Here is a 20,674-nt window from a genome sequence, read left to right on the forward strand (position 1 = left end):
TGTTTCTCTAGAGAGAGAAACAGTACTCTAGAGAATGGTTTGCTCTTTCAGAAACCATTGCTTCCATCACTCCTGCCCAAGATGTGGGGATGAGTGGGGGAGGTGGGGAAAGAAATTACGAACTCTATGGAGAGAACCTACTAAGTGCAATGAATGGGAAAAAGAGGGATGGTTCATCTGGGAAGGAAAAGGCACAGGGCAATGGGGAAAAAGATGGTAAAGAAAGAGAGCAGTGTATAATATGCAGACAGAAGGATGGGAGATGAATGAGTGGAATCAAAAAAAAAGAAAAGGAAATTAAGTTTTAGCTGAAAAGTTCATCACGAGTTCTTTATTTGTGTGTCTTCCCATCCAGTTGTACTAGAATATCCTGATACTCGGCTTTTTGCTGAGGTACTAGAGCAAGTCACAAGGCACACAGAGTTAATGAAGTACTACATACGCCACCACATGCCAGACCAACTGCATACACTCTGCTGGACCTCCTCAGATTAATTCCTGCAACTGCTGTTGGTACACTTCTAGAGTGCTACATAAATCATAACTCTTGCTATTATCCAAAGAGATAAACATGCAAAAATCGGTGTCGTCACACGCAGCAGAAATTACACACACACACTAAAACACATGCCATCGGCGGCCGGCTGGGGCCCGGCGAGCGGCGGCGCCTGGCCCGGCTCTGCGGGGAGTTCGTCCGCCGCTGCTGCGGCCCGGCCGCCGCTCCCCGCCCGCGGGTGCTGCGGCTCATTGGGAGCCGCTTCGCCGAGCTGCACGCCGCCGTGCCCGGCCTCCCCCTGGCCAGCTCCAGGGTCCTGCCCGGGCTCGTCCTCCGCAGGGACTTCGCGGCGTACTGCCCGGCCGTGGGGGACCTGCGGATCGTGCTGGTCACCGAGCCCCTCCGGCCCCCCCTCCTGGCCCCCGGCGTGGAGCTGGTTGTTGGCTCCGAGGGTCAGCATCAGGCCGCCTTGCGCTGGATCTCCAGGAGGACGGAAGCCCTGATGAAACACCTGCAGAGCAACAACGTTAAGCTGCTACTGTCGAGCGTGAAGCAAGAGGAAGTAGTTATCTGCTGCGCGAAATTGTACGGTGTGTCTGTGGTAGAGTGCTTATCGTCGGAAGAAATTGCCCTTATCTGTGAAATCACAGGAGTCTCACCTTATGAACCCTTTGGTGATAACATACACAGAGAAATCACTGAAACAGCAGCAGCAACGTTCTGCCAGCCCTTGCTGCTGGGCTCAAAGAGATGCGTTCACATTGGCTTCACCAGCGTGTGTGCCTTCCAGCCCCATTGCCTCATTCTGTGTGGGCCGGTCGATGGTGTTAATGAGCAACATGCTGCTGCTTTGCAAGGGGCCTTCACCATGCTGCAGCAGCTGTTCAAAAGAGTTGATCTGAGGGAGGAATGTAAAGCAGAAGGTGAAAGCCATAATGAAGCCACAGACGTTTTCTGCTGGCATTCTTCAACTACTCAGAAACAATTTCCAACAGAACATATTTCTTGTAACAGTAATCAGATTTCTGAACTGCAGCTGAAAGCACACAGGGATGAAAGAGAGACACAAATTGCAGACCCTGACTTGCAGGGAAGTGACAGTCCAGCGTGTCTGCAGACAAACTTGCATATCCCCTCAAATCCCATCTTGCACATTAAAGAATTCAGTGTTTCCACTGAAGGAGATGGGCCTTCAAGAGATGTACAGGAACCGTGTATAAAATGCCAGCATCTGGGTGACTTGCATGAGAGCCATAAAAGTGATTCACTGGTGAACAATCAAAACAACAGCACTGCTGCATCAGCAGCAGATAATGCTAATGTAATCACTGCATGGGAACGCCTAGGTGTTGGCCAAGATGTAGAGAAAACAAGTTGCGATACAGTTCCATTTAAACATGGAAAGAGTTGTGTAAGTATTGCACAGAATTATTCCAACTCCCTCATAGAAGCAGGGTCGGTTTTGCCGGTAGGAGGTTACTTTGAAATCCTGCTAAGCTATTATATTCAGCACTACGCAAAGCAGTTTCAGCAGTCAGAAGTAACTGTCATAGCTAATGTAGTTGCTGATGCTTTGCTAAGTATCCCCAAGGCCTTATACAGGACAACAGAACAAAACAGCTTTAACAAATTCTATCTCAAAGTCGTAAATGCACTCAGAAGAAATCAGCCACTGCCTGTCAATGAGAAAGGCTTAGAATTAGTGTATTGCAAATACCAGTTAGTCATTTCAGTTCTTCACTGTGTTGCAGAGCTTCTCTCCATAGATTTGATAATTGGAGTTAAACGGCCACTGCAAAAAATTGAGGATAATGACTCAGAAGATGACTTCTGAAATAATAAAGAATCTTTTGATTATCTGTTTTCCTGTGTCTTCTTGTCAAATGGATGTGTCTCAAAATTCAGTGCTAGAGACTAAAAGGTATTTTTTTTTTAGGCCAAGAGATCTAACGTGCTTCTTTCCTCTCGGAAGAATAAAAAGTCTGCCAAGCTGAGATGTGTGGAAAACTTGGTTGTGAGCAGCACAAACTTGGGAGTTTCAAACGCGAGAAAGTGTAGCTGATTTCCACCTTAGAAGATCTGCAGTGCCTTCTCCACCTACGTGCAGAGGATCCTGTGTTTGTTCTAGCCAAGGGTCAGCTTGGCCTTTTGTGGAGGTTTGAGTATTTATGCAAGTGAGATGTCATTAGGTTTCCTGGCATGTTAAAAGTTGCCAGTGTGACATCAACCACTGAACTTGCAAGGAGGTTTTTTAGCCTTCATATTAGGCTGGATTGAATGTTATTTTAAATAAAAATATATTTTTCATATATTGTGGTTTTGAATGTAATGGGAAAAATATAAGTGCTGGAGCAGGCCATGGGGGGCTATTGCAGTCTATCCCAATGAAGAATTTTCTCATCTGATAGAACATGCAACATTTTTATCCTCCATAAAGTTCACTTCACTCAAACTAGTGCAATTGAGAATAATTTCATATGGTGACTGGCTGGCATGTGCTCTGGCAAGTTAGTTTATGTGATATTACTTAGTACAACTATTAATTTTAACTGTCCTGGCTGAGTTGTGCTGCTACTATAGAAGACTATGAGATCATGGGAAAAGTTTACTTCAGTCATTCAGGATTTTATTCTGGGGTGTTTTTTTTCGTTGTTTTGTTTTCTTAAATTATTTTTCTTCCCACCAGGATTTTCCCCCAAATACGATTTGCTTTAAGCTCAGTATCACCTGGATGTGGATATAGCTCCTTTTCTGGCATTTCTTAAAAACTTCTGGTTTGCTGTGGGAGGTTTTGAGGAACTGAACAGCTGCAGCTGATAACGATATCACGTTGGTTCTCTGCATGCCACTGCCAGTATTGCGTAATATTTAGAATTAATGGATTTTTTTGGTTTTTGTTCTGCTATTAAATAAAATTTAGTGAGGATATTTAAAATCAGAGGCATAAATCTTATTTACGTGCTGCACCTGAGATGATTACAGCTGCAAATCAGATCTTTTTCCCCATTAAAATATGGGGAAAAGCTGCTGCTTTCCCTTTTTCAGTTTCTTCAGAAGAGTCTGTTTACCAAAGTTGTTTCAGGTGTTTTGGCAGCAATCTTTTGTTTGACTACAGATTTCTGTTGAAAGTTTATATATATTCATGGCAATATAAAATATTGTAATTAATATTTTTTTTCCCTAATACAGGCATCTGCATGTGAAAAACAGTGAAACTCAGTGTTCACTGGAGTGATTTCTTTAATGAAGGACTGGGGAGAGTAATTATTATTTTTTTTTAGAGTCATTTTTGGTGGGTGCAGAGGAGAAGAAAGAAAACGAGAAAACCCCAGCTGTGTGCCTGGCTGGCCTCGGGGCTGCTCGGGAGCTTCCACCAGCCCTGGGACTTGGGCAGGCTCTGGGGTTCTGTATTTTAACCTTGCAGTAAGCTGCCGACACAGTTTTATTCTTGCACAAGTTTGTACTCCGTTCAAGCTGCTGACCAATTTGCTGGCCAAAGATTAATGATCTGCTCTGAGACGGTCTTAACGACTGCCTGAAGCCTGGCAGCAGCAGGGGTTGTCTGCAGAAGCTGCTTTTGTATTCTGAAATAAGGTGCTCTCTAAATACAGGTAAAATTAAAACTACTCCATGCCATTTCACGTTAATTTCTAGCAGTTGCACATCTGCACACTTTCAGATTTACTGCCATTCCTTGAAAAGAGGTTAAAACAGAAACTTTTTGTTACATGAATGGCTTTCTGGCTGTTTGAATTAAATTGCGTTATTCTTATCATGGAGAAGAAGAAAATCCAGACATTTTATGGTATACAGAACTCTTATTTTAGTATGCCAGAGATACAAGGGAGAGTTTAAAAATGGCAATTATATAAAACTTCTTTTTCTGACATGCTTCTGGTGAAGCCTCTCAAGTCTGAAGGCTTAGTGATTCAGGTGCTGTATCTCATAGACTTCTCTGTCCTTTTGTGAATGATGAGTTTTCCCTTTTGAACTACTGAGTCCCTGTTTCGTGCAGAGAACCGAGATCGTGGCACGCCTTCCCCTTGGAGAGGAATGTCCCTTCTTTATCCCAGCCCGCCAGGGTGATGCTTGTTCAGGACATGGCTGTTTGGTGTCCAGGCCTGGAGTCTTAAGCGCATTTTGAGATGGGCACTGGCTCAAGGAAGAAAAAAAAAAAAAAGGCATTAACTTAGTCTTTGGTGAGAAGAGCAGATTTACTTCTGGATTCAGCTCCCTCTTATCTTTAGGAGTCTTCTCCGGTAGTTAGCCTGGAAGTGTAATCATGACCTAATCATATTTTGGGATCGCTGCTGAAGAGGTTTCTGACCTGCTTCAGCCGCTGTTCGACTGCAGAGGCTGTGGTGACCCCGTCACCCTCCTCGGGCTGTCACTGCTTGTTGGGACCTACGCCTCACGAGTGCAATTATTCATGACATCTTGCTGCTGTCCCGGATTTTAAAGCTACCTGTACACGTTACTTGCCCTCTGACAGGTGGCATGGGGACAACTCCTAAGAGTCATGTCTTCACAAAGCAGCAGGGATAACGGGGTTACCTGGGCCAGCTGGGAAGGGTGCGTTTACTTGGTCAAAACCCCAGGGAGTGGTCTGTTTGGGCATGCACTAAGGTTGTAAAAGCCTATGGGTTTTTCTTCTTGCATTGTTTCCCAGAGATTATTTCCATTTCGTGCTATTATTCTATTATTTTTATATTTCTAAATATGGATTGGCAAAGTGAAAGGTGAATGTGGACATGCATGTGGACTCAGGTCCAAACTTGAAAAGGGATACTGGTGGTAATAGCCTAAAATGAAAAGTATGGCTTTAGAAAAGTCTTGGATGTTTAACTCTCCTCTCTGCAGCCCCTAGCAAACCTATATTATTCCCCACGTGCAATTCATCAGAATATTTTGAAGGCCCTTGCCCTGGTCACAAGGAGGGTAGGTGGATTTTAAGCAATGCAGTCCCATTTGTCAGCAGATTCATATATACAGGCAGGTGGTTTCTTTTTTTAATTTTTTTTTTTTTTTAAAGGGGCTTTAAAATCCGTGTAGTAATGTATAGTGAGACTAGATTGAAACTGCATCCTGCACACAGCTCTTGAGAATGGGAATCAGCTATATATGTGACAAAGACACACCATTTTTATTTGTAAATTTGGGTGGTGGTGGAGTCTCAACAGACTTTTACCAGGTGGTGGGACCACACGAGGCAGTCTCCGTTTCCCAGTGCTCCTGCAGCAGCCCTTCCCCATCGCCTGACCCCGGCCCCTTCCCAGCCCCTTCACATCCATCTCCGGCAACACCAGCTCCCCGATTACCAAATGGTATTGCTTAACATCGTTAGTGGAAGTTACACACCTACATAGGCCTTATATTTGCATCCGTGTTTACCTGGGTACTGGCCTTTAGCCTTTTTGGCAGCTAAACAGAGAGTAGCACTAACAGGAACCATTCACAACAAAGGATATTGCTCTGTTGTGTCACAAATGGCATTTGGGAGAGGGAGCAGGGGAATGCAATGTTATGTTTAGGAGCATAAGTGTGTAGTGGCATAACTCTGGTAATTCTGTATTGTTCCTGGTGTTATCTTTATAACAGTCATCTTCCAGAGTCTACAGGTGGGTGATTAATCATGCCGCGTGAGAAGATAAAGGAAGATTAAATTACTCACACGCATATATCTCTGGAACTTCACTAGAATTGTGTTCATCTGAGCCGGTACTTAATTTGCTTTTTGTTACATAACAAAGCTGCCATTAGCGGTATAGACTCTCCTTTTTTATTATTAAATTTATTTCTATGCTTGTTTAGGTTAATCTGTCCCCTTGTGTCTTTTTCAGTGAGGTTTTTTTAAATCTCATGTTAAGAGACAAACTATTTCAGAGTTCACTGCAAAAATCTCTTTAGTTTAATCATCTTGATATCTGAGATGATACTTTTTTTGTCACCAGTAAAACCAAAGATTAAATACTTGCTTTATTTACTATGCTGTTTATCACATTACTACTATTAAGACTGAACAAATGGAGAGTAATGTCTGAATTTATAAACAGTAGCTTTGGAAATGGGTTGGCTGTAATTAACACAATTACAATTTTGCAGTAGCATTTTGTTTAAGGCGTCATTTGTATTCTGTTGATGAAATGAGAAATAGATGTTTGGATCTAGGATTATACAAATTACTTCCCTCTGAGAATATTAAACTAATAATTACTTCCAGGAATAAGAATTTTAATTTTAGCATTTCAGAACTAAAAATAATGAGAGCAAAAATTTAATAGATTTAATTTATAGTAGCTCCTTCTTTATTACATGATTCAATAGAAGACTCAGACTTTGGAAGCAATGCTTATTCCCATGAGAGAGCAGTATGCTCTTTTTAAAATTAATCCTGGCAAAAAGAATACAAAACACTTTTCTGTAGGAGAACCATTCCTGCTGGTTCAGCAGACAGTTTATTTCTCATGGAGTCACCAGCCGATAAAAGAACTGTTATGCTGAGGCTTTGCTTTGGTGCAGGATTAAGGGCACATCAGTAATATTGCTTCCTGTGTGGCTGTGTCCCAAGCTACCTACAGGAGTGCTCACTATAAAAGATAGTATTTCCACTTAAGGTATTTTAAAAAAGGTGTTGTTTTACTGAACACAATCTCTAACCTGTTCTTGAGATTCTCAGTAAAACAATCCAGCATGGTGATTTTTTTTTTTTTTATAATAAGCGTGACCTACTTTCAGTGGATGTCTTCATTTTACAGGGGAAGCATCTGATTAAATATTACCTAAAAATGTAAATGCAGAATGAACACATGGCAGGGATTTCTTTGTCTATGGGAGGAAAAGGCAGCTCCAGATGAGAGTTCCATCCATTGAGATTTTAACATTAGACTTGATACGTGTCTGGCATCATGTATGAGGATTATATTTATGCTTTCAGAGCAATGAAAGTAATTGTAGAAACTGCTGGATTATATTCATAGAGCAAATAAACTGCATGGGGTCCGTTTCCTAAAGCCAGAAATACTCTGAGGCTCTCGATTAATGATGCAGTACTGAAAGAAGTACAGAACGGTTACATAGTGCTGCAAAGAAATGAATCTGTTCTCAATGTTGACTGTAATGGAGATGTTTATTGGCATTGAGGGCTTTTTTAATGTACTGGTCTTAGGAGTAGAGTCCTGAGGGCCAGTGCCCCGCCGCAGGGCTGCTCCTGCCCTTCCTGTGGGTGCCAGGGGTATCTCTGCCCTTGCGCTCCAGCAGGCAGCTGTTACCTCGCTTTGCAGCTTTTCTAGTACATGTAGCTGCAAGCAATCTGTTGTTTTCTGTGTGACTAGTGCATTTTTAATACATAGAACAAAATAAAGGACCACTTATTTGATTCTATGATTGATGAATTTGTGTACGTGGAACCTTTCTTCATCACACATCTAAAACGAAAAGTTTAGAACTGTGGTACTGCAAAGATGATCTTTAGTAAGACGTACCCTGCACTTCCCATTATGGAAGTCAGTTTTTAGCACTTGCAATTCAGCCTGGATGCTCTCTCTCCCCACACTCTACAAGGAGTGACTGCTTCCTGCTGGCTTACCTGGGAGATGTTGGCCAAGCAGTTCACTTGTTTCCAGAAAACAAAGTAGAAAAGATACTTTGTTTTGCCTTCATTTTGTACCATTGACCTTTTACTTGAGATCTTTGCAATCCCTTTGCTTCATGGCTGGGAGCACAGTTCTCTACTTTTTTTCCATTAAGAGGACTGGAAGGAGATACGAAACAGGGAGTAAAAAAATTCTGAACCCAAATCCTGTATGAAATAATGTGCTGCTGGGCCACCTCCTCACCAGGTTCTCTCTGGTGACACATACTGAAAAAACCAAAAGCTTCTCTGTCACGTGTAAGAGGGGTTCTCTGTGCCAAGCTTAGATGCAATGCAGTTCCGCTTGCTGTAACGCTTATGGATGGATTAATTTGGCCACCTCAATAAACCTTACAAGATGCGATGTAGGTGCAAGTGGAGGGGTTTTGTGGCATTTCCAAACAACCGGTGCTTATAATCCAGCAGGTATCAGTGATCAGAATTTGTATTGCCTTCCCTATAATCTTAGGCATTTTTATCACCCTGCAGAATTTTTCAGCGAGACACTTTTTAAGCCTTGGTGGTTATTAGCATGTATTATCGGCACCATTTTGTTTTAGGACTCCCCTCTATTGCAAATGTTTTCCGCCTTGGCCATAATCATAAGTGTTGCAGAAGATCTATGGCTTGGCTCTATGAAGCAGAGCCAATCTGTAATCAAGCAGAAAGCTGGAAATTTTCTCCTCCTGTTTCACTGCTTCTACTCTCTGCTTGCCTGTGGAGCTCATGGGACAGCGTAAGACGCTAATAACTCCATGGGTGTGTGGGTGGAGAGGAGGGACAAGGATAAGAGAAGACAGGAGATAAGAGCACCCAGTTCAGAAGGAAGAGAGGGAGAAAGTTGAAGGTTGAATGGTGAATATAGCCTAGAAAAGGGCTGTTGTAGAAGAATCTTAGATACATGAATGGGAGGAAGCGGCCCCAGCTTTCACACGTCCCTCCCTGGAGAGGCAGTAGCAAAGGGAAGACATTAAGTTCTGCTCTCCCCTTGGAAGAGTGGCAAAAGATGGGTGCCAAATGGAAAAAAAAAAAAAAAAAAAAAAAAAAAAAAAAAAAAAAAAAAAAAAAGCAAATCCATGAAACTGATTTTCTGCTGTGCTGGGGTAGGAGAGTAGCTACCTCGGGAAGCTGTGGGGACAGCCTGTATTCATGTCCGAAGGCAGTGTCTGGGCTGTAAACTTGTGACAGCCCGAGATAACGATTCACATGGCTGTTCCTGAAGCTCAGAGAATCGAGGGTTGGGCGCAGGAATCACTGGGTATGGGTTATATTTATTTAGATAGCACATCTTGCCCTCCCTGGCCTGAGCTGCTGGAATGTGCTTTGATCCTGAGGTACTTCCAAGGTACGGGCTGGAGTCATCAATAATTCTGCGTTTTCCTCCCCTGCCTCGGTGGTGGGAGGAGCTGGGCTTGAGCTGGTGTGGTTGCTTGTGCCTGGGAGCACTGCCCCAGCTCATGTCCCAGGTCATGCAGGAGTGTACTGGGAAGCTGCTAGGTTTACTGCCTTGAAAACAATTGCATGAACTCTCTTTGAAGTCATAAATGATCACCTGATGAATCTGCCATCTGCTAGGCCTTAGATAATTGATCTAAATTTACTTGTGTTAAAGTGTAGAAAGCCTGAGTAGGACTTCTGAACTTATTTTACATAGTGAAATAAAGCAGGAGTTCGATGCTTCTAGGGGGAAATGAATTTTCTTGTAGAGTTCTGACTTCTCACATGACTGAAAAATTTCAAGAGGAGGTCCCTTCCAACCACTACAATTCTGTGATTCTGTGATTCTGTGATTATTCTAAAAATCATAGATTTCCAGCATCTCAAATGCCGATCTCATATTGATAGTGTCTCGTATATTTAATAGCAAGCACTCATGACTACAAAAAAGGTCTATCCCCACTGAAAACAGCAGGTTGCTACTTATGCATATTCAGACCCCAAACATCTAATCCAAACATATTCAAGTGACCTTAAACAGAAGATACCGAATTTACAGGGTTCCAGACCAGTAAAATTGATTACCCAATACTTTGGAGCAGACAATGATCGATACCAGTTTTTTTTCAAATTAATAATTCTCATTGGTTTTCCTGCTGAAAAACAGGAAGATGGTTGAAATAAGATGCAAGAACAAGATCATAGATTGTTCTCTTGCTATTGTATTTAACATATTAGCATTTTAACCATTCATTCTGTGGTGTCTGTAGGGGTTTGTAAATATGATTGGTATCTGAATTTGAAAACTACTTATTAATTCAGTAACTGCCTGAATTTGGCTTTAACGTTTTAGCTGCAAAGATCAGATTATAATAAAAATGTGGCAAACATCTCTGAATACCTTGGAAATCTGTTACCATGAACCATTGGGAAAAATGGTAAATTTCTTCTTCTGGACTTTTATAACAAGGTCTGCCTGAGGTTAGGATTGGGTCCCAAATCATCAGCATCTGCAAACAGTGTTTTGTATCTACTGAATTGTACAGTTTTTCAATAACTTTACCTTTACATTTTGACACTGTTCAGGTTTATAACAAGGTCTGAATCCATATTGAAATGCAGGGAAATAAATTTCTCATCATTATTCCCTCTGGATTCCTGTTGTCAGAATGAGTGGGTGTTCACGTCAGAAGGCAGAATAAATGCTACTGCCTTGAAATGCTGCCTCTACAGCGCCTAATGTTATTGTACTTGTCATCCCGAGCTTTCTAAACGCTCCAGTTTTGAGCTTGGAATAAATTTGCTCCACTCATAAAAACACCCCCATCTGTAGGAAGAAATGTGTGTGTGTACCTTTCTTTAGTTTCCATAATGTGACATGTATTTTCCCTCACTAATTTTCCTCCCTTGCACTGTTTTGATGTGACATGTGACACTGGCCATTATTTATCCATATTTTTTTCCTTAGGGCTGATAGTTGTCATGTATTGTTAAAATCTTAGATGCCAGAACTTCTCTTGACTTATTACTTATCTGTTCACATGTATTTTAATCACACTGTTCAAAAATTATTTTAATAAAAGAGTCATTGAATAATTCAATAGAAAATAGCAGATATGAATATTCAGTTTTTAAAAGACAAGTGCTGAGGACTTTTCAAACTTTCCACTGTCATGAACAGCACAGGATTAATATCTGAGCATTGATGATAACTGGATTCTCCTAAAATGGTTTTTATTTACCAGAAATGTCCAGGATGGCCTTATAATTGGACAGTATCACAATATAATTACTTTGCTGTTATTGGTATAATTAGTCAGTGCAAAGGTAATACAGCAACCTACATTTCTTGTAAAAATAACTAACCAACAGTTGGTCTTCTGCAGGAATAGCTGTTAAATATCACGGGGTAAAGACATCAGCTGGAGGAGAAGGAGGCAGAGGTTAAGACCCCGGGGTTTTATCAGAGCTGGCACTGATTTACTGCAAGCCTGCAGTAAGTCACTTAAAGCCCATGTGATTAATTTTTTCATCATGAGATAGTAGTGGGCTTCATATTCATGAAGATTGCAGGCCATGTTTTAAATCTCTGGGAATCCGAAGATGGATGCTGGCGTCGTCGTTGTGCATTAAAAAAAGTAAATACAATGTATTGGACATCCTCTGATTTGCTCAATTATCTCCATATAAAGAATGGAAAACTGTTTTTACCAGGATTGCACATATTGTGTATTTTATTCTGACTTTTACCCGAATACTCCAGGAAAACTGAGATGTTGATGAGGAAGCAGACACTATTTCCTGTGTTCCTTTCCCTTCTAATACAAGAAAAGCTCCCCTGCATATTAAGAACTTCTGCAGGCAGTCAGGGGAAAGGTTTAAAATGCAGTGGTTTTAACGTCCCTTTCCCTTGGTGCAGCCAATGCTTGTTCCTCTGTTTCCCTGAGCCACTGCACATGACTTGAACTGCAAACAGCTCAGAAGTGGTAACCACAACATCTGGCACAGCCAGACCCTGGAGGTGCTCTGTGGTGCCACATCTGGCACAGCCAGACCCTGGAGGTGCTCTGTGGGTTCCCATCTCAGCTGGATGGACCATTTAATTACCAGTCCTCTCCTGCTTCTCATCATCTGGATGGACGAAGAGATGTTTCTGCACCCAGAGCTCTTCAGCCCACGTCTGGGCTGTTTCAGTTGTTACACCCCAGCAGCACCAGGTTCAGCGCAAAGTGCCTTGCAAAGGTTGAGGTGGTCCAGGTGTGAGCCCCGTTGGAGCCCATCAGGGCCCACAGAAATGCTGTAAGGAGCAGGGTCAGTGCCCCGTTGCTTTTTTATCTAAAGGTGCCAGTGTTTGTTTACAGCCAAGTAAAGAGTAATGTCACCTTTGGAGAGCTAATTGGTGGGAAGCTGGTCTCAAGGGCACTGCACAGGATCTTGGTGGCTGTGCAACTGCATTTCCTCACCCTGCATGACTGTCCAGAGCTCCAGCAATGGCGTGTGCCTGGTATAATGGTCTCCAGTTCAATTATATGACCACATCCATAGCCACCCGACCAGGAATCTTGTCGTACAGCCTGGCACCATCTCCATCTGCTAAAAGCAGTGGAGAAAAGGTGTATGGAAGACCACTGCATGGGAAGCTCTGTCTCTTCTTCCCTTGCAGCCATATCTTTTGATTTATTAGTTCCTTAATCGAAGGCCAGGTCTAATTTTTGAGGGAACAACAGATGCTGAACTGTTATCCTGTGTGTCTTTTGGTTTGCTGTGAGAGAGAGCCTTAAGTGTGCAGCAGACTATCCGTGTAACACTGGATGATTGTGTTAGAATAAAACATATTGAGACAGAGACCATATAGTAGGTTATGCGTGTCACATAATTCCGAGATGTGCTTCTGTTAATCATCAGCACACGTAAAAGTGTCTTGCAGTTCTCCTTTGACTGCTGAACTTTAACAATCTTCATGAAATAGTCTACGTTCTGGAAGGCTTATTACTGCCATTAAAATAATGAGTCCAACACCTACATATTACTCATTTGTCTATGGAATTTTGCTTCTTTCTCCTTAGATATTGGAGATCACTTTTTTTTTCCAAAGACTAGAAACTTTGTGTTTACACTAATGACAGGTCCAACCCAAACCTCCAGGTCAAAATAAGATACTTATCTGGGATCATAATCCACAGGTTTTCAATTAAATGCATCATCCCTAATGCACACAGGAGAAAGAAGCAATTTTGCTCAGATTTTGTCCCACTGGGCCAAAAGCAACCTTTTTTTTTTTCTTTAGGGTATGAGAGACGATTTGGGTTGCTTGGGAGACAGCTGTATAACACCTAATTCACAGGATGCCATTTCTATAGCAATTCTTGTACTCCGAATGTGTAGAGTATTAAAAGTTTATTCACAAACTGGGATTTATTCATTGTAGTCAGGTTGTTATGATGCTCTGACTTTGAACTTTAATTTCCACGGGTACCTTGAAACAGTATCCTAGCAGCAAGGAAAAGGACAGAGAGGTACAGCTGTGTTAAAAAGCTGACTAATTTTCCTGATGGTTCTGTGGGAAACCCCAATTTTCTGCTAAAAAAAAATGTTGATGCATATTGTTGCTCATAAAACCACAAAAACAAAATAAAACAACAAAATCTTGGTTCAAATCCGACTGCTGCTGCAAAGGAGAATGACTGGAGAACCACAACCCCACCAGTGTGCGGGTGACATTAAATGTCACAGCATTGATGGAACTGGGAAGGAGGGGAAGGGTTTTTTTGGCTTTGCCGAGCCCAGCAGGGACAGACTGGTCTCATGCCCTGGGCTGTGTGTAGCTGGAAAGCCTTACTGCCTGCTGGAAGGAGTCACTTGCAGTGATTTGTCCTAATACATGAAAATGAAATTCCAGGGTACAAATGGAAAAGATACAGAGTGTACAGTCCTGGAGCCTAAAACTCCTGGCGTATTTGGTGAAAAGGAGACCTCTTTTAGGATTTACAGTTTGTGAATTTATTTCCTAAATTCAGAGTACTGCACAGAACGTGGGTTCCCGCAGGACAGAGGTTTGAAGGGTTCAGGTTTATGAGGCAAGGGGCAGTTGGGAAGGGCTGACCCTGAACTCGGCAGAGCTGATGAAATGCTGGCGTTGTCTCCACAAATTTGAATTCAGACAGTAAGTGATGCGAACCAGGCACAGGAGTCGGGGACTGGACTGAGGGGGGCTGTTTGCAGTTGTCTCCGGTTTCACTGAGAGCACGGTGCTTGTTTAGCCAGCCAGGAATATCTCCGGTCTGCAAGGACATGACTCCCAGCTCCCGCTGAGCTGCCAGAGCTGCAGGAGCCAGAACTGGCCTTCATCCAGAGGGGAGCTACCAGCACTCCCCGTGATGGGGCAGCCTTCCGTGCCAAGGTTGGCAGCCCCTCTTTGACTGCTGCACGCAGCTCTAGAAAACCTTCCAAAGAAGAAAATATTAAAAAAAAAGAAAAAGAAACAACGCTTCGTATTGGTAACGAGAACAGATGTTGACCTCAGATGCCACGTCTGCTTCAGGTATCCTGGATGTTTTTCAGTGCCTTATGCAAAAGCAGCGCAGGTGCATTTATAGCAAATGAACCTAGCTCCCCTCTACCTCTTTTTTTTGAAGGGAAGACTTTTTCTTTTCTCTTTCCCTGGAGGAGCTTCTTACTATCCCAGACACCGCATCACACCGTTTGATATAACCTAAAGGCTGAGCGCAGTCCCCATGTGGTTGGTCTGCTTGAAATGTCACCAAGCGACGATGGACGAAGGAACCAGGAGTCCCCAGATGTTTTGCAGGCATTTACTTGGGAGGTGTCAGCCAACGGGTAAAGGTCTCAACAACCCCTTGGGCTGAGCTAGTAGTCCTGCTGTTATCTTCTGGTGCCCTTCTTCTGTCCCCTTACTTCTTTATTGTTAATGCATTTTTGTAAACTGTTCACCAGCAACTCTTGCTGAAGCATCTGGTCTCCTCCAGGCTCCTTCTTGCTCCTGGTTCCTTCAGTTCTTTCTGTAGAGAGGAAAACCAGCTCCAAAGCATGCAATAACGTGGTATTTTTAGTGATAGACAGGTTTTAGATTTTCAGGTTTTTAAATCCCTGCCTGTCTCCAGGTTTTAGGTGTGTCCCCCAGATTTGTTTAAGCAGCTGGGTCAGAGGGAGCCATGAGCTCTCCCCCTTTCTCATGACAATTATGCAGTAATCTAGATTCTGGATGTAAGAGAGAGGCAGGCTGCAGGGCTCGGTGTTTCATAGCTGCCTTTCAGTTCACATTAGCTCCCTTGTAAGACAGATGGGCAGAGCTCTGTCTACAGCTAATATCACTGAAGGGGTGAGGTGGGAGGGAGAAGAGCACGTCACACAGTCAGAAACACTCCCTACTAAATACAAACCAAGAAAGGCTCCTCTTCCTGATGACTGCATAGCAGGCAATTGCACATAAATGCATAGTTAAAATTCATATCTGTGTGTAATTATGTTGCGTCTCCCTCTGACTTTGTCCACTTTTCTGCTTGGTTTATGCACCACATTTATTTAGTGTTTTTTACTACAGGGTGGTCTCAGCGCTGTTGGCAGTCGCAAGGAACAGCAGAGGAGAAATTCCTTCCATAAGAAAGACACAGATTAAACATAATGGCTCTCCTGGAAGAGGCAGTAGTTGATGCTGAAGCATTTCAACTTTCTTCATTTGCTAATGCTGTGAAAGTTGGCAGCTCTTTAAACTGATGACGGTCCTCTAATTTCATCAAACTTTTGATATTTTTTTTTTAAATAAGTAATCCATCAGAATGGCAAAGTACCTTTGGAAAGAAAAGCATTGTAATATTAAGTTCATCTAGAAGTTACAGAGAAAAACACAGCCCGTGTGTTAATTGTTTCACTTCAATGCCTTCTGCTGATATTGAGAGCTTAGAAGAGCTCAAAAGTGATGTCAATTACTTGGGTATAAATCCATAAAATGACAGTGGAGTTGGTCCAGATTTACATAAGTATAAATGAGATTTTAAGAAATGACTGCATAGTTTCCTTTCAGGCTTTAGATCTAATTATCTTAATTAGCCTCTCAATTCAAGGGTCTCATTTCCACCACCGTTAATGAATTGCACTTATACTTGGTGACTGAATTATCTTGCCGTTTTTTCAGGGAATATTCCGAAGACTCCTAATGAGAAAAGTAGCCTCAAAGTTCTCCAGCTTTGTTTTTCCAAGTATAAAGACTAAATATAGTATGTGTTTCCCAGAAAAAGTGAGTGACAGGGATTAGTAATTCATGAACCACATGGCCCATTTACAGTCTTGCCAGCACAGAATTCACTGTGGCACGGAGCACATCAAACAAAACAACTCGCTTGACTTTCATGCATTTAAAACAATGAAGGATAAAGGCTTAATCCGAGCTAAAACTGCAAATGCTCCCTGGGCTCAGTTAACACTGATGAAAATATTGAATAATGGCTAAGAAATAAGCTGAAAGCTGAATTTTAAAAGGCTGAAAAATAATGGATAAAACCCCCAAATTATTAAAAGTCGTAGTTGAAAATGAAGTTGTGTTCTGTGAGAAGGCTGTCATTTGCTCAAAGAAGTCTTTAGAAAGTCCTCCCCAACCCCGTGGCTTGTATTTCACTGTCGGTGTTGCAAATCACTGCCAACCCATTTTGAGAGGTAGGACATTGTCACTGTGAGCAGCCCTTTGAGTCTAAGGTATTTATTAGCACTTGATCATTTTCACAGGTTTTGCTTTTAAAATAGATCTCAGTGCTGGCTCCTCAAGCCTCATTTAGGAAGGGATGCCCTTGCATTTTAAGCTTGATGCCCAGGGCAGGGGTGGAAAGGAGAGCAGAGCAGTGGTCCTGCACAAGGTGACTGCGTTCCACCTGCTATTGGTGGAGGAAGGTGGACTTGTGTGGCAGCTGCCGGCAGGGCTCCAGGCCATCAAGGTGACAGTGGTGGCTCTGAGTGGGGGCAGCAGAGCACACTGAACCCTCATGGAGGGAGGTGACACCAGGCAGACACTACCAAGTTACACAGCACTCAACTGCTGTGAGATGATTAGGGGACTAGAACATCTCTCTTATGAGGAAAGGCTGAGGGACTTGGGTTCTTTTAGTCTGGAGAAGAGAAGATTGAGGGAGGATCTGATCAATGCCTATAAATACTTACAGGGTGGGTGTCAAGAAGACGGGGGCCAGTCTTTTCTCAGTGGTGCCCAGTGACAGGAGAAGAGGTAATGGGCACAAGCTTCAACACAGGCAGTTCCATCTAAATATGAGGAGAAACTTCTTTGCTTTGAAGGTGGCAGAGCACTGGAACAGGCTGCCCAGAGAGGTGGTGGAGTCTCCTTCTCTGGAAACATTCAAAACCCGCCTGGATAAGTTCCTGTGCAACCTGCTCTAGGTGGACCTGCTTTGGCAGGGGGGTTGGACTAGATGATCTCCAGAGGTCCCTTTCAACCCCATATCATTCTGTGATTCTGTGAACTGCCTCATGCCTTGCCTACCTGTATAGTACCCCTGCAGTGCCAGCAAAGGAGCAGCAAGTTTCAAATGCCTTGAAATGATCAGGTAAGCTACTGGATTGACTGACCGTGGCTGGCATATCTCCAGTTCTTGAGAGGCGTACTGCAAGCCTGGTTTTTGTCGTGTTGCCATAAAATAACGTGGTAGCTTGAGCAGGAATTGCCATCCCTCCCAACAGAGGTAATGTGAATTATCCAACAAAAGCACTCCCACACACCATCTTAAAATATTGCGTATTGTATCCTCAGAACTGGCCCTTTCCCTAATTACCGCCTCATTTTGTTCTCCCCAGCCAGCTTCTCAGAGCACAACCCGCTATTTAAGCCTGCCTCCGCGCGTGACTTCAACCCAGCCTTTTTCTAACGTCACGCTTCTGGAAAAGCCAAAGTTGGTCCAGCTGCACCTCCAGTAGCTGTGAGTAGGAGAAGGTATTTTGCTGGTTTCTTTTCCTTCGTAGAAATAACCCAAATCCTTCTTGCAGCAGATTCGCAACAGTGCCTCTGAGTTTCGTTCTGCACCTCTGCTTTCATAGAATCATAGAATCATCTAGGTTGGAAGGGACCTTAAAGATAATCTAGTCCAACCATCAACCTAACTCTGACAAAAACATAAATAAGAAATAAGCAATAAATAAAAAAACCAAACCACTAAACCATATTCTTGAGGACCATGTCAACCCGTCTTTTGAACACCTCCAGGGATTGTGCCTCAACCACTTCCCTGGGCAGCCCATTCCAACGCTGGATAACCCTTTCCGTGAAGAAATTTTTCCTAATATCCAATCTAAACCTCCCCTGGCACAACTCGAGGCTATTTCCTCTTGTCCTATCTCCTGTGACTTGGGACCCCCGCTTCTCTACACCCCCCCTTCAGGTAGTTGTAGAGAGCATTAAGGTCTCCCCTCAGCCTCCTCTTCTCCAGGCTGAACAACCCCAGCTCCCTCAGCCTCTCCTCATAAGACTTATTCTCCAGACCCCTCACCAGCTTCGTTGCCCTTCTCTGGACCCGCTCCAGCACCTCAATGTCTTTTTTGTGGTGAGGGGCCCAAAACTGGACACAGCACTCGAGGTGAGTGTTCCAGTGCTGAGTACAGGGGACGATCACCTCTTGGGTCCTACTCGCCACGCTGTTCCTGATACAGGCCAGGATGCTGTTGGCCTTCTTGGCCACCTGGGCACACTGCTGGCTCATGTTCAGCCGACAGTCGACCAACACCCTCAGGTCCTTTAATGCCAGGCAGCTCCAGCCACTCTGCCCCCAGCCTGTAGAGCTGCATGGGCTTGGTGTGACCCAGCCTTTGCTTCAGGTGAGGATGAGCCACAGCAGGTGCCTGCCGTGCTACATGCCACCAGGTATCACCCCTCAGCCCTGCGCACAGCTCTGCGGCAGCTCAGCAAATGGCAGACACAGCTGCTGCTGCTTCAAGTGAGTCAGAGCCCCAGAAATGAGCTGTTACTAAACAGCGGGGTATAAACGAGGCCTTTCTTGACTCAGCTGAAGCACATAAAGCAACTTATTGCTGGAAATGTTTCCCTCTGGCCTTTTCTTCACTGCAAAAAGAGGTACGTTCCTAAAGGCTGCTGGAGATCCAAACCGCACATTTGCTTTATTTATGGCAGCATTGCAATCTGCTAGCCCCTGTGATGCTAATACAAATGAAAAAGGCACCTTTTCCCACGCGTGGTTTTGTTCTTGGTGTATCCAGCGCAGCAGCTTTATCTGTGGGAAATCCCCAAACCAGCTTTTTGCATTACTTTTTTTTAACCTATTAGGAAAAAATCTTTCCATTTCTTGCACTGGAATCTGCCAATAATCCTGCGCCTGCTTGTCCCACCAAAGAGAGCAGCGTAGGATGAAAACCTCACCTGGGCTCATGCGCCTTGAGGAGCTGTGTGTGAGGGAGAAGTTCGGCTGGACGCCCAGCCAGTGGTTCCTGGGGGCACAGCTGGCTCCAGCCAGATGCCAGCCCTGGTTTACCCTGGGTTTCCCCGTGTGTGGGCTGATGAGAAAGCAGCTGGTGTGACGGGCGTTCGACTTGTCACTGTGCCACAGTAACCCCTGGCATTAGGAAAGCACAAACACAGGTTTGCTGCTGACATCTCCAGCCTTTCCTCTGGGTGAGCCCTGGGTTAAGCAGTAGGAGCCTCCTCTGGTATGTATGAATGGTGTAATACATGGAAAATGGACTCCAACTCTATTTTTGATGGCTTATGGTAGAAGCCTCGCTGTGTCCCACCTTCCCACCTGGACCTTCTCACCGTGTCTGAAAAAGGGCTTGTTCTTTTTACATTATTTTTAATTGCTACCGCTGGCTTAGGTGGCCACAATTCCCCTTAGCCTGGGTGAATCTGTCTATTTGGTTTTTGAACCTTGAGTTTTGTCCCCTGAGGCTACATGTTTATAGTGCAGTGGTGGGTTGCCTGAGGAACGCCTTGTCTGCACTCACAGCCTGGCTTCTTCCCACCTGATCCTCCTAATCCACAAAGTCTGTGGGGTAAAACCACCCCGGGCTCACAGGACAAACCAAGACTGAGCAGCTCAAGTGAGCAGAATGTGTCATTGCTGTACTATCGAGCTAGCAGGCAACCTTTTGCAGTGCAAGCTGTCATGCAGGAGTAGACAACAATTGCTTGTAGAGCCAGTAGTGTGAGAGTTGAGGCACGATGGTGCCTCTCCTCCCAGCCCCTGTGCCTCTGGACGGGTTGGTGTGTGGTGATAATTGCGCCTTGTGTAAAGCTCCTATCCAAAAAGACCATATTCTCCCCAGCCTGCCCCCTTCAACCAAGCCTTCTCTGAGCTTTTGGTCTTATTTTGGGAACATCGTGACTCCTACTAAGTGCCGCCACTTTAAGTGTTTCAAGAAGGCTCTGCCATGAAGGTCTGGGTTGCCCTTGGATGCCCCAACAGCCCCTGGGGTGAGAGAGAGACCTCTGAAGGGTGGTTTTGTCCCCTGGGAGCTGAATTGCTCCTTGAGGGGTCCTCTCTTACCCTGACACGGGGAGGTCCTGGCTGTGCGTTCAGTGCCTGACAGTAGGTGGGATGAATCCAGGCTCTTTCCGAGTGCAGAGAGAGAAGTGTCCCATCCCT

The 20,674-nt window shown here is 43.9% G+C and overlaps 1 protein-coding gene across 1 annotated transcript; it reads left to right on the forward strand.

Annotated features, from left to right (window-relative positions):
• Window positions 1–201: 201 nt before the first annotated feature.
• On the forward strand, window positions 202–2,805 carry BBS10 (Bardet-Biedl syndrome 10). The gene is made up of 3 exons (XM_014963315.1): window positions 202–216; window positions 600–1,907; window positions 2,433–2,805. The coding sequence occupies exons 1-3, from the start codon at window positions 202–204 to the stop codon at window positions 2,556–2,558; spliced, it is 1,449 nt and encodes a 482-aa protein (XP_014818801.1). The 3' UTR covers window positions 2,559–2,805.
• The last annotated feature ends 17,869 nt before the right edge of the window (window positions 2,806–20,674 follow it).

Source organism: Calidris pugnax, unplaced genomic scaffold, assembly GCF_001431845.1.
Source record: "Calidris pugnax isolate Ruff unplaced genomic scaffold, ASM143184v1 scaffold44, whole genome shotgun sequence".
In the NCBI taxonomy this organism is placed as follows: Eukaryota; Metazoa; Chordata; class Aves; order Charadriiformes; family Scolopacidae; genus Calidris; species Calidris pugnax.